This window comes from Cyrtonyx montezumae, unplaced genomic scaffold (assembly GCF_038088225.1).
Source record: "Cyrtonyx montezumae isolate F1298 unplaced genomic scaffold, pur_monq_1.0 scaffold_15, whole genome shotgun sequence".
In the NCBI taxonomy this organism is placed as follows: domain Eukaryota; kingdom Metazoa; phylum Chordata; class Aves; order Galliformes; family Odontophoridae; genus Cyrtonyx; species Cyrtonyx montezumae.
This window is the reverse complement of record NW_027071881.1, coordinates 5,494,730-5,508,882: the sequence shown is the minus strand read 5'-3', so window position 1 is coordinate 5,508,882 and position 14,153 is coordinate 5,494,730. Positions and strand designations below refer to the sequence as shown.

At 40.6% G+C, this 14,153-nt stretch overlaps 2 protein-coding genes and 1 long non-coding RNA gene across 6 annotated transcripts in view; 1 reads left to right on the top strand and 2 right to left on the bottom strand.

Moving 5' to 3' along the window:
- Positions 1-14,153, top strand: part of LOC136045758 (uncharacterized) — a 152,821-nt gene that overhangs the window by 89,734 nt on the left and 48,934 nt on the right. The gene's annotated exons all lie outside the window — the stretch shown is intronic.
- Positions 1-14,153, bottom strand: part of TPST1 (tyrosylprotein sulfotransferase 1) — a 150,107-nt gene that overhangs the window by 89,972 nt on the left and 45,982 nt on the right. The gene's annotated exons all lie outside the window — the stretch shown is intronic.
- Positions 908-13,177, bottom strand: RABGEF1 (RAB guanine nucleotide exchange factor 1). Of its 4 annotated transcripts, none has more exons than XM_065731836.1 (10): positions 13,153-13,177; positions 11,655-11,840; positions 10,044-10,210; positions 8,983-9,102; positions 5,874-6,043; positions 4,560-4,641; positions 3,880-4,012; positions 3,393-3,484; positions 2,808-3,064; positions 908-1,819 (listed from the first exon to the last, which is right to left on the bottom strand). In XM_065731836.1, exons 2-10 carry the CDS (start codon positions 11,831-11,833, stop codon positions 1,421-1,423), a joined length of 1,599 nt encoding a protein of 532 aa, XP_065587908.1. In that variant the 5' UTR covers positions 11,834-11,840; positions 13,153-13,177; the 3' UTR covers positions 908-1,420. The 4 variants fall into 4 exon arrangements, with proteins under 4 accessions (XP_065587908.1, XP_065587909.1, XP_065587910.1 ...); XM_065731837.1 differs by having other exon boundaries at positions 5,874-6,040; XM_065731838.1 differs by lacking the exon at positions 8,983-9,102.

The following is a 14,153-nucleotide window of genomic DNA, read 5'->3' as shown; positions in this document are numbered from 1 at the left end:
ACAGCTGAGTACACGTGACAAAAAGGAACAAACCACAGTTTGGGTCTGAAGTTATTGCAGTGCAAATCTAAAGTTTGCAGAGCAGTGGAACATAAAGAGGTAGGCACGCTCCTCCTTCCTGGTAAGAATGTAACGTTGCTTGAGAGCAGTCCAAGGTAAGTAGCTCTATGTTAGACATCTCTAACAAGTCCTGGCAGACAGCGTGAACTGAGAGATTTCAAATGATGCACAAAATGTTTCACTGTCATAGGAAAGTTCCATTGCAAGAGGTTACTTATTTGTGGAGCAAACTGTTCTTCATTTGAAATTCACTGACCTAAACTTGCAGTGGCACAATGCTGTATTTATCTCGATGTTTAATAGCTCAGGAAGGTAATTTTAGGGTCACTAGAGATCATAAGAGCGATGTTTTGTGACAATAAAGTGCATTTTTCTGCTCAGTGCCACGGCTCACACTTCTGATAAAAGGCAGTCTCTAATTATATGATCTTATTTATCAATGAGGACTGTCAAAAAAGCAACCAGGATCCAGTCCAGTGATGGCAACTGACAGGCAGTAAAGAAAGCCACTTGGAGCTTGCGTTCTCTCTTTCCATCTTTGTTCTAAATTATGCAGTTTTTATTAAAATCTCCTCTCCCAAGGAAGCCCAGCTCAACATTCTCTTCACAAGTGCTACCAGCAAACCTGTCACATGTACTGACACACCAGAGAGAGCGTTTACATCACATGATGAAGTGTCATATGTCAGATGGCACTTTAAAAAAAGAAAAACAAAGCAAGGAGACTGACACGAAGGTAAAGTCTTCCAATCAGTGCAAGAATACCCTCTCTAATTCATCAGTTACACCACCCAGGGTATTGAAAGACTATCAGTGCACTTGGCTGTAGACTGCAATGAGATTTAACCAAAAGGTGCTCATATGAACACGTCCATATCATTTCCACCAACACACAAGATGTCATGCACAGCTGAGACATTAGATTTGAAATCTATTTACAATTGTACATATTTTACAAGATACATTTCATCTTTACAGCTACAGAATAAACCAAACCATCATTGGTGTCGTTCAAGTTTCAGCCAGAACTTGAAATCTTTACTTTCAACTAATTATTAAAAACGTTTAAGTGCATGCCTGCAAGGAAGCTTTCAGGACAGATGTCAATGAACTCGTGTTGCTTAAAAATTACACTGGTTTGTGTAGAAAATTTAAATTCAGTTCAAAAACTCACAAAAGCCTAATAGAAATCTAACTGACTCAAATAAACACAGTTTGTTACACTTAACCAAAAAAATGCACCTTTAAAAATGTACTGATTTAAGCTCATCTCATTTTTAGCCTTGTATTTACTTCCCTCCCCAAGAAGCAGATAGTACTAGGTGAGAATAATGATGCTCTTCACATTTAACACGGATAATTATCCTGCATAAACCTGAGGCTGCAGTGGTGGGGGCAGCTTGTCATTCTCCACATTTTCAGAGTCAATAGCTGCTAAGGCTTGACTTTTTGGTTTTATTTCTAATGGATATTTCTCAACAATATCTTGGACTTCCTTTGCAACTCCATCAGTCCAATCTATTAGGTCTTTCTCAAGCTTCTTGGCTTCACTGACAATTCTATCCTGTCTCTCATTCAACTGAGACAGGAGATCTAAGTTTTTATACATCTGCTTAACACCCAGGCACACATCAGGTGACCAGCTGTCAGATTCTTGCTTCTTCGGGGATGTCTGACCAGTCATAAAACGATCAAAATCCTCTTGGCTTAAATTTAAAGACTGAGCATCCAGTTTTTCAATGAAGGCCACAGCACAGCACTACGAACAAAACACAGAGAAAGCATCATTGCAAGTTACAGACTGGAACTTGAGTATTCTGTTTTAATCCTGCTGTTAGACCCAAAACTGATTATTTTATGCCTCAACTGATCACTCCTAATGCGCTTTTCAGACAGCTAGATGTATCAGACAGTTCTCAAGCCTCTCTCTCCAGGTCTTGAAGAAGTCAGACTTGGAGAATGACGAAGGAGGACACCAATCATTTCAGCTGAATAACTTACCCTACCAACCACGTGGTCATTGCATTCTGGAGGTGGGATGAGAAAGAACAAGACACAATAACTAGGCAAAAGCACTATATTAGTATTTAATAAGCTGCTCGGTGAGATCCAGTATGCTCTTTCCATATTCTGAAAGAAGGAATGTTGAAATGTCCATGTTACCTCCTGGACACACTTCTCCAGGAAGGTATTTCTAACATTCCAACTATCTCATTCTCCTAGATATTCTCCTAGATATTCTCCTGCTTTAAGACAAAATGTAGAGAAGCTAAGTAGTTCATAATCACAATTCTTTCTAGCAGAAACAAGCACGCAAATGTCTCCCACAGAAAGTTTAAGAAGTCTGTTTACCTCCACAGTCTAATTTTGCAGTCCCCTCATGAGACAAAACTCTCATGGGCCTATATGGGGAACCTTGCACCTGCACTGCCCAAACGTAGGATTTTAGGAATAGAAAGTACTTATCTCCTTACAGAATGAAAACATACCCAAGTCTGAGCACCAGACTGTTCAATAAAGGAAGAAGAAAGCAAAACACTGTCTGGTTTGGCAAGTAAAGAAGAAAGAGACAGAAGATATACAGCTAAAGAGCTTGCTGTATGCTAAACAACTTTAAGCACAATGGAAAGAGTTGTTTCATTTTTCCTTCTACAGCGTTATGCCATGCTTTCCATTACTGGAAATTTCTATGCCTAAATAAAAGACAATCTTGTTGTATAAGGTGTCACTGCTGGTCCTGCACTTACCAAGTTGGTGAAATAGTAGCCATCTTCCCCTGTCATTAACCTGCTTGGATTACAAAAGCGTGTTATATACTGGATGTTGGACTGCAGACGGGGTGGGTTTCCCTTCAAAACGATGTATATAAGTGTTGGAAGAAAGTCATCAGCAGAAGCTGGTTCATTTTTTGTTATCTTTATAGCATTAAAGATGTGCTTGCTGCACTTGGTGATGCACGCCAACTTATCACGAGGGACACGCTTTGAATCCATCTCAATAATATCTGTAAGGTAGAAAAGGTTTTCAGAGCATTAAAACCATTTTAATCAGTTGCCCACACAAGTAGAATACAACACTGAAAATTGTGAGTTTTGGTTTTTAGTCTGTTTATTCAACTGTTTCTTGGTTGAGTCCAAGCATCTCAAATAGATTAAGCCTAAGCACTTTGCTCATTGCAAAGTTATTCGTGCTTCACAGATGACAAACTCACCCACCATAACAAAGACTACTGCCAACCTAAAAGCCTGGACCTCTTCCTGAAGACAGCAGAAAATCTCTCTTCTCACCACGAGTCGTGAAATTTAAACCTGTAAGTGTTAGCATTAACAAACCTGTAATTGCTTTTACAACCATATCAGAGACTTCTGGAATCTCTTCATTGACAGGAACACACAGCATTTGTGGAGTTACCCAGTGCAAAGCCCTAAAACAAGGAGGAAAAAAAAAGGTGAAATGACTCTGTGCCAGTAACATTCAGGTGTTTGAAGCCAGCTGCTTCTTGAGTTCCACACACAAGGAGAGCTTTGTGTAGCTGAGGCACTAGTCCAGTTATAAGATAGTTTATTCCACTGAAGTAAGTTCCTATTTCCCTTTTTGCTTTAATTGAACAAAAGCACACCAATTTATTTTCCTAGTGTAGTATAGCTTTCATTGTTCGTTTTATTCATTTCTTCTACTCTTACATAAAATACCTTTAATGCTTTCTGGTTAAAAAGCCTGTTAATTTTGTGTGCACATCAACAAACTCCTAACGTGTTTGATTCAGAGCCCACTGACAAGACTGTGGATTATGCAGCTGTTTTTCTTTCAGAGGCTCACCTGATCCTCTTCTGGACAGCAAGATCCTTCTTCTCATCATCAGTTGTTTCAGGACAAAAGACGTATTTATACTGTCGAGTCATAATGTATTTTTCAATCTGATCCATTGCCTTCTCCACTTTCTCAGGGGGCACTGTAAGGTACAAATCCCCCGACCCCAGTACAGTGAACACAGTATTCCAGGACAGTTTGGAGGCTTTCATACAGTTTGATTATAACGTCACTAGATCAGTATTACTGACTCAAGTCAAGTCATATAAATGTTCCTGAGTTGATAGACTTGGAGTATTTCTACTCTTTGTAGCAGGAGAAACACTGTGACAGCATCCCAAGTAAAAGCAGAGGTTCACAATGAAGGGCATGCACTCGGCACTACCAGTTTGGTTTTTCTTGAAAAACACAGTCTGAGAATAAATCCAGTGAGGTCCTCCAAATCCTCTGTGCCTGTTTACCTCTCTAAAAGCATTCCTTAAGCACATTTAAGACATGCCACTTGCATACCAGACATAGAAAAATAGTCTGCAACAGCAGTACTCCCCTCTCATCTGCTTCTTGAGCATTACAGTGCAATGTAAGGAGCACGGCCTATTAACTGGGTTGAGGCTACACATTCAACCTCAGCAGCTTTATCCTCAAAGCATTATTTTACCAGCACACTAGGATATGAGGAACGTGGATACCTTTCCAGCGTGTCTGCAATTTCTCTGCCACATTTTGGTAGAAGTCCTGGGCACATTCAGATTGTTCTTCAATACTTAAGTCCTGCAACAGAACACTGATTAAGTGCGCACGTGTGGAAGAAATGGCAGCAATGCTTTTGATGGCAAGTGTCCAGCTGCAATAACAGTCTGAGAATGCAAATATATCCTGCCCAGAGGTGTTTATGTTGGCTACACTACATTCAAAAACTGAGGTTGGCTCCTTAACTTGTGAGAGGCTTATACAGCTGTTCAGAAAAAAACACCAACACATTTGCGATGAAAGTGGACAGGTGCAATGCCATTTCCAAATCACATCTCTGAGTAATGCTAAGAATGCAGACTATGAAAGCAGAATGTTTGCTCCTGATTTTGTCTAACTTTTCAAATAACATGTGCAGCATGCCAAGAAAAAGGAAACAAACAATAAGAAAACAAATAAGAATGTAAACTATAAATTTGAAAGAATGTCTATGCAGTAAACACTTCTAATAAAGGTACTATGAAATATATTCAGTGTTTGTTGAATATTACTGTCTTATTGAAGAACAGAATGAAGGTTTGAAGGGTTAACATTATTCATCGAGTCACTTTTCACTGTTAAATGGCAGCATAACACCATAGTTCAGCAAGACCAACAAATGCAGAGAAAACTGAGGCCCAGATCACCCCTGAATATGATGTCTCAGCTCTGACAGTAGTGCTGCATTTTATACCTGGTTTATATAGTTAAGTTTTGAGAAATTTCTAAGACTAGCACAAGCTGTCATGGAAACAGGTCACTAAGTATAACTTAAATGTTTACAACTGATAATAATACACTATTTTCACATACTCTGTGTTCAGAATGTATCAGTTCTAAAAGTAAAGAAACAAAACAATTAAGATGCTTTCAAAACAGAGGGCATATATGGATCCCTCAGAATCCCTTTTAATTTCCAGTTGAATTCGAGGATATAATCTGAGCAGCTACTTATTAAGTAGAAAAGGTAGGGAAAAAAAGTAGTACTGAATACTGACTCATTTCAACCATAGGTGGCACTACAGATCCATTAACAGCTCCCTTAGGATACCCAAGACACTGAAGTTGGAGTGTTTTGAGGCACATAACCAAACCTACAAAAAGCAGTGCATTCAGAACTGAAGACTGCCACCACACCTTCATTTGACTAAGCACATCAGCTTACAACTCCTGTACATAACACATAAGAAACTGCTGGAAGAAGTGCAGCATTTTCTCCATTTCTTCCCAGTTCCCCAATTTTATTTATGTTAAAAGGCATGCAAATCACTTACCCTTTTATGATTCATTGTGTCTAAAAATAATTTACACTGCTTATAGATATCTTGTCCTGGTTTATGGTAGGTCTTGAGAAACTCTATGAATTCCTTGGATACTCGGTCTGTCTCGATGCTAGCCTGCCTGTTTATAGAAGGGCTGGGAGCCTTGGCTTCTTGGATCTCTGCTGGGAAAGTTTGGACACATCAGATTAACCTTTTCACACTAGTGCAAGAATTCAGAAAGCATTTAGTATGTTTTAAATTTTCACAGTATCTTTTCCCCTTCAATCTTGCAGTTCAAAGAAACCATTCAATTACTCAAGTTTTTGCAGCAAAACGGTGGGATATTATTAAATAGAACAGTGAAATACTCAGCTTGTTTGAAAAGTGAAACACTGACAGCCACATACCCACTGAGACAAATGGCATTAGCAAACTACTGTAGTGTTTGTTTGCTTTCAGGTTTCTTTTTCTTCCCAGGTAAGATCTCTCCACTGAGATCAAGGCCTCCTGATGGGATTCCACAGCAGCTCAAACTAATGGTGTGGACCTATTTTCATTTCTTCCTCACCTTCAAATTCCTGTTCCACTCCTATGCATTTATCAACACAAGAATTCATTCAATTGGCTCATTAGCTTGGGGAGTAGCAACCTAGGATAATCCTAGTCAGAAATAAGTCTTTCTTATGGGTTTTTCAGCTCAGTTGGGCCCCAAACTAGCTTACTAAAAGGTCACAGGCACACCAGTAGCAGCACAAGACAAGGAACAGGAGTGTGAGGTTGGTGCAAACACAGCAACCCCTCTTTGGTGAGGCAGCAGGAGCCACAGGGCCACACCTGCAGCCTAAATGAGAACGTGGCCATCTACATCTCTGCAAAAGCAGAACTACCTGTTCAAGGAAGAATCTGCTTGGCTCCCAAGGAGGCAGGAACACAGATGCACACGGCACTGAATGCAAGTTTACACAGCTGCAAGCACAGGTTTTTTCCACAAACACGTCTGATTTTCCAAGCTTTATGTTGGCAATTAATTGTACCAATCCAATACATTTCCTACCCAATTTAATTCACCCACCTTTCAACTTGCCAGCCAACACTGATCAAAATGAAGGATTGAACAGAGGTGATGTAAATGAACATGATGAATAGCAAGCAGCAAAGAAACAGAAAACATAAATGTATTCGTAATCAACAGGATACAAACATATATTTCAAGCTGGAAATACTAACATGCACAACAACAGCTCCTTGTTTCAATAAGCACACACGCAGAGCTCCAAAGTAAAAGAAAATAAATGGGATTAGTATATTTAAGTTGGTATGTTTAACTTGCATTGAAGTAGCTAATTGCCTTGTTTGCTGTGTTTCAAAGCTCTGTGATCCCACAGCCAACAAATGTGTATCACTTGACCAAAGCACAAGGCTTGCTAGGGCCTTCAGGCTTCAGCACAACCTTCTCTGGACAATGATTTGGTCAGGCACCATTAGAGCATTTATGTTATTTAAGCAACAGCAATGTAGAAGGCTTTACAGATATTTAAAATCCAGCTGTAGTGATGAAGATAGAAGTACAAATCATCCTCCTTTATAGTTATACTGAAACACTTTTTCAGAGGGAGCTACTCCAGTCTTTATAACTATGATTCAAAGCAGAACGCCTGCACTGTATTCAAGCTGAAGGGACAACAATTACTATGGATTCAATACTGTCACATTTAATATTCTATCATCAGCAATTAGAAAGCATCTCTTCAAAATAATAAACAAAGAAAGTAGGCTCATCCTCGAAAGGACAGAATTCTTAGTTATTTTTGACAGTTAATTAGTGGTTTAATTTCAAATAAACCTTCAGCAGTTCTTTCATTTATTTCAACACTGACCTCACTATAACACAAAAATAACGAACCTCATTCTGCTATTTGTGATTAAGGAATATGGACGTGAATTTTTCAGTTGCAGATTTAAAGCAAGACCAGAGAGAAGCAGACAACTGAGGCAGCTTGCTGCTAACAGAGGCATTAGAAAAACTGAGTGTTAGAATGAAGTGCCTTAGCCACAACAAGGACTGCGTGGAGTCACTCCAGTGCTGCAGCTTCATGATTTCTGTGTTGAAATTTTAATCTAAGGAAAATGAATCTGTACAATATGATTAATAATTAAAAAGAATTAATAATAATTTATAATGAAGGTAAGGAAATTAATAATAACTGATTATTGAAGGCTGCAGGAACCAATGTAGCTCCAGCAACAAAATGTTTTCAGCTTTGTCACATACTCTCCAAGAATCAAATTTAAAAAGCAGTAGATTGCAGGAGGGCAATTCCATTCGAACAAGAGAACTGACCAGAGGAGATATGCCAAAATGAAAGAGTTCAGAAGAATTAAGAAAGGATCACCTTGTACAAAGAATAAACTTCATTTATACTAAAACCTTTCTCAAGGCATTCTATCATGATACTAACTGTCACAGCAGAACATTAGCACTCTCTGATTCACTATGGTTGTGCCATGGTTGTGGATCTGAGTCCATGTAAAGAACACTAAATGTGTGTTATTAGCTTTACTACACAGATACATTCAGAATCTTCATGTCATTTGTAAAACAGAGGCATGACCATCTTCAATTTTGTTTAGCAGGCACAACAGAACAAGACTGTAAACAAGTAACACAGGACAAAACTTGAAGAGCTGTCAGCATCAGAGATTTTGGTGCTTTTTTGTTTAAATAAAACAGTGTATGTTCTCATCATATGAAAATGCTTTCTTAATAACAAACACCTGGAGATGTTTTGAGATTGTAAAAGTTCTTGAAGTGTGAATTCTTACATTGAAGTACTTTATAATCAGATTTATAAAGGCAACCTGGAGTTGGGGTTTTTTTTGGCAAAAACATAAAGACCAGCAACCTCTTCCAAAAATTCTTTTTATGAAACTTCATAATCCTTCAGATGTCAAGCTAAGGTAGAGCAGAAAGAAGCTTCAGCTGAAGACTCCAGACTTGATTTTTGTACCCAACAGCACAAGATATAACTGGCACAACCCTAGTTGCTATTTCGCAAAGCCCAACTAAAGAGTAAGCTTACTACAACCAAGCAGACAGCTTGCTCAAGCTGTGCTGCATTACCTTCAGTAGGGGAAGCCAGTTCCCAGGAGGGAGTAAAAATCTCCTTCAAATCCCTGAGAATGTTATCAGCATTTCGCTCCCTCCCAAGCTGTCCTTGCTTAACGACTTTCTCTTGAGCCACTGAAATAAATGCAAAAGCAAACGAGACACCAAGAGCAGGAGCACATCAGCAGAGATGGTGAATGGGACAAAAAAAAGAAGAAAATATGGGAAATAAGAAGAATGAATGTAAAAAAATGCTTTCCATACATAGTTGAATGCTTTGTTTAGCCATCTGCTGCTTATATACATGCTTATATATATATTTGCAAGACAAATTCTAAGATGAAATGAAGATATATTTAAAATTTCTTCCTAAGAAAATACATCAGCTATAAGGCTAAGATGCATTAATGTCATTTTTTTCCTTCTGGAATTCCTCCTCCACAGTCCAATAGCTTCAAATGTTGGTCCATGTAAGATACTGCCATGGAATGGCGTGCGTGTGACCCATGACTCTTATTTGCACAGCAGCACCAGCATAAACATTCAGCCAACCACAACCTTGACATTCACAACTCACACACACGGAAATACTGCGATTTCCCTTGCACATTCTATTTTCATTTAAAGCCACCACGCTTACACATCCCAGTTTTCCTCTTATAGATGCTGAAGTGATAAACTAGAGCAGCATCACTTGATGCCTTACATCAGCATTTCTATGGCACTTACACATACTAGCTTGTTGCACATGATAGACAGTCAGTACCTTTCCTCCTGTTCTCTTCAGGAGAGGTTCATCTTAAGTCTTAAACCACAGTATCACACAGTGGTTGATTCATGATTCTAGCATGAACATGCATCATAAAAGCAAGTACTTGCACTCAGCAGTGCAGTTCAGCATCACCTACAAGCTCACATTTTTTCTCTTTTCACTAACATGCTACATACTCCCAAAAAGCATAATTATTCCAATTTTTTAAAGCCAACTTCCACTGCTTTCAGGACAATGCATCTGCCAAAAATAATTTTTGACTTTACATCGCACAGAATCGTTAAAAATGAAGTGGAAAAGTTACCCTTCTTAGCTCCTGTTCTGGAGGAAGCAGTGAAGAACTTCTTCACAGTGGTGACCTTTCGTGTTTTCTCATTGGTTTTCTTCTCTTCAAATTTTGAAAAGGTCAGTGACTGTGCCCCTTGGGTACTCTGACTGCTGGCATATGCTTCCTCCTCCTCACGCTGCAGCCTGGGATGAGAAACACATTGGTCCAATTTAACTGGTTAATGCCAGCACAAATAAGTTAACTTCCCATGCAATAAATTAATTACTCCTTCTAGCTTCCTCTCACTCATCCCTTCACTACACTGAATCCATTCCCACATTGTAATGGCGAAAGTGAAGGAAGGCTTAAAATAGGGAAGAGAAAAATGGTAATGTTGAAAGGAAAGAGGCTGGAGTGGAGGTAGAGGTGAAGGGAAAGACCATGGAAGCATTTCCAGCAATCTTCTACAGAACCTTCCTGCCCATGTCCCAGTCCGGGGGGGTTCACTGCACGTGACTAGAACTACTTTCTGTTTTAAGATGTCTTCAACTGTCTTACAATCCCTTTCAACCCCAGAAATGCCTTGGCTGTCTTAAGACAGCCCCTCCATTCTCATCAGCCGATACCATGTCTTAATTCACAGTCAGTCACCTTCCTTTATCATCTTACTGAAGATGAACCATGGCACACAGTTCAGAAATTGGAATACCCTGCCACAATCTCAAAAATTTTCTGAGAAACAGATTATTGCTGCCAAAACTTGCTTTCAAAGTCTCTGAAATACATATGTTTGCTTGAAAGAAAGAGGCAAACCCTTTACTGTGCCACTAACAGGTGCAGTCCAAAGACCAAGCTGCTTTTAATATAGGAGAGGGGGGGAGACATACTAATCCTTCAACAGCTATTATTCTTCTTATGCAGAATGACTAAAATGGGTTAAATTTACTGTTCTTCACACTGTGAAAAGGTTGAGCAACTTTAAGCTTCCACCCAACTGAGAACGGCCCACAAATGACCTTGCATGATTAATCTGGAGGCAGAACTGCTTCTCATCTGTGCTGCAAAGCCTGTCTGCTCCCTGCAGCAAACAACCACAGCTCACCTGCTCCTTTAGCACCTCCCTGCTGAATGGTTACTCAAAGAATCAGAAGAACTGCTCAAGTTATTAAAGCAAAAGCTTTGATGTCTCTGGGTTTAACTCTGCAGTTTAACAGAATGATCACAGATGAGACAAACTATTTTTTAAGCAGTGGCTGAAACTCAGAAGCACTGTGCTGGCTGTGTTCAAGACAATAACTTTGTCTCCAGGGGCAGAGGTATTTTAATCAAAATTGCCACGTTCACCCTTCTAACTGCTAGTTACCAGTCACAGATTTCAGTATTCAAATTAGGTCAAAGCATTTGTTGAGAGGATGGGGGGTGTTTACACTCGTTAATTTAGACTTTCACTTTAAATGTCTTAAATTAGAACACCATCAAAGTTCATCTTTGTATCAAAAGGAAGGCTTTCATTCCTGCTGGAAAGGTCAAGTTTGAGAACTGGTGATGAAACAGCCACAGCAACAGCATCAGAAAATGTGAGACAGGGACAGTATTTAGGAAAGTCACCCTACTGTGACAGACAAAGGAATAAAGAGGGCTCTTTACCGCTCTGCCAGCTCCCAGTCCTCTTGAATCTGTTTCTGCCTGGCCTTATGGTATTCCTCTCTCCAGCACTTGGAGCAGAAGCCCTGCCAAGCAGGATTGCCATAGTAACCACATCCCTTCTTGCACAGGAGCTCTGACTGATCAACATGAATTCCTCTGCGCTCAGATTTCAGGCTCATTTTCTTCCTGTTGGAAGAGAAAAGGGTTAAAGACAGAGCTGCTTAATAACCTGCTCCAACGAATTCCTTCTGAAGGCTTGTCTCTTAGAAAGAAGTTGCCCCTTTTAATTATTCAACAGTTACTTCCACAGTAACAAAATAAATTCCAAAGAAGGAAAAGCACGGTTATATAAGCCAACAGCAGCATGAGCACACGTTGGCATAGCTGTGACCTGCAAACAGTGCTGTGCAGCTGGGTGAGGAGCAGGCCAGCACTGCCAGCCCTGCAGCAACAGGCATGTGTACAAAGGCACAGTGCTCTGAGCTCAGCAGCACAGCCTTCTGACAACCAGGGGCACAGAGCAACAGGGAAACACAATGACAGCTGCCATCACCAAAAGGAACCGAGCCAGCACAACTCTGTAGGATTTATATATAGAGACTGCAACTAAATGATTTCTTTTGCCACTCTGCAACCCTCCTCTTTCTTTCTTTTGCTAGACAGAAACCACCCCACGTGCCAGATCAGTTCCTTTCAGGGCATTTCAACTACTCTGTTCCAATTTCAAATGCTGGGTTCGTTTTAGGATAAAGGTAGCACAGAACCACCTGCCCAAGCAAGTTTTATGGCCCACCTGAATTGCAATCATCACGTGCACAGACACAAGGAACAGTGCAGCACAGCAGCAGAGGGCAGGCTCAGCCTCCCAAACCTGCCCCTTCTCACTCCTGGATCCACAGCAGTGCCTCATATACACCAGGGAAGTGTGGAAGGTGCACTGTGTTTTAATTCAGATGCGACGCGTGGAAAGAGAGGTGAAAATTAATCTTCAAATAAAACAGCATCAGCAACTGCTGAAGTAATCTTGTTTTTCCCCAAGATTTATAATAAGACTTAACGTTCCTGTGTTTGAAGAACGTGGATCTCTTTGGTTTTGCATTTCTGCTCAGCAAAGGTTAGCTCTGGCATTCAGCATCTCTCTCCCATCAGGAAGAGCCCTAAGCTCTGCTCTGGGCCATCCAGCAAAGCACGCACACAGAGATGCATGGATGCCAGTAGCAGAGTTTTCCACTTTGGGAAATGACAGCAAGATGATCAATTGTTTTAAGAGAGTCATCATGTTTAAGGCTTCCTGTTAACCTAAACAAGTTATTTTAAGTAACCCAAACAAGTTATTTTAAGTAACATGAAACATATGATTTGCTCTGAGGGAGGAACAAATTGAACACTCCATCTCATCCATGCAAGGATTAAGGTTCCCTCCTCTAACATCATCTTCTCTTCGAAAAAAAGTCAGCCTTTCTAAAATAACCTAAAAATAGTCACAGGGATCTGTTACCAAAAGAATCAGCTTCACAACAGCATTATTTCTAAAGCTGTTTCTGCACTACTGCCATTTTTCCTTCCTTGAATCGCTTCTCCTCCCACTGATGGCACACAGGACAATCTAACACGGACACGAGATGTTAGAAGTCAAAGTGCCCTTCATGGAAAATGTTGAAAGGAACAGGGAAGTGAAGGTTTGCAGTTTCCACAGCTGCTCCTGACCCACATGTGAAATGCTGCTTCCCAAAGCAGAGGGTGCTGCAGCGTTTCGGTCAAAGACTTCTACTGCAGGTACCCGAGATTAGAACAAACCAAAACACAAAGCACCACACACTGCCATGAATGGTAAGGCTGATGAGCTGGAGCCCCAGAGGGCTATCCACATGTACCACATGAATCCTAACACAACATCAGAGAAATTTTACACATCTCTATTGCTCCAGGAAATGCCATCTGACCTCATTACCCACCAGAACGGAGCAAGCTAGGACGGTTCTGCAGCTCCGTTCTGTGGACCACTCTCATGAATTCAAGTCTTTGCTGCTCCTTATGAAGAGCCATGAGCCTTGGGCACTTGGATTTTCCACCATCCCCACAGACATTAGCTCCTGTCACCCAAAGGGCCCTGGCCACATACAGCACTGCAGTTACCTCTGGCATCCCACTAACCTACACGGGACTAAAACCAGGGCTCTGAGCAGTCAGAGTTCAGCTTTCACTGCAGGGAGCCACGCAGGGCTCTGGGGGGTGAAATGCAGGTTTCCTGCAATCTTTCTGGACAGGTCTGTATGAAGCTGCAAAGCCAAGCCACTAGCAAACAGGCTGTTCCTTTTCTTCCCCTCTTCCCCTTCAAGTAGTTTCAATTGCAGTTACATCAGTTTTGATTCGGGGACGAAGGAGGTCACCCTGAATCAATAGGAAGAAATCACGTGTTGCACTCAGAGCAGAGGCATTCTTCCTTTAAAGACACAGGGCCATTAAAAAAAGGCTTCACAGCCAAGTTCTGCATGTCAG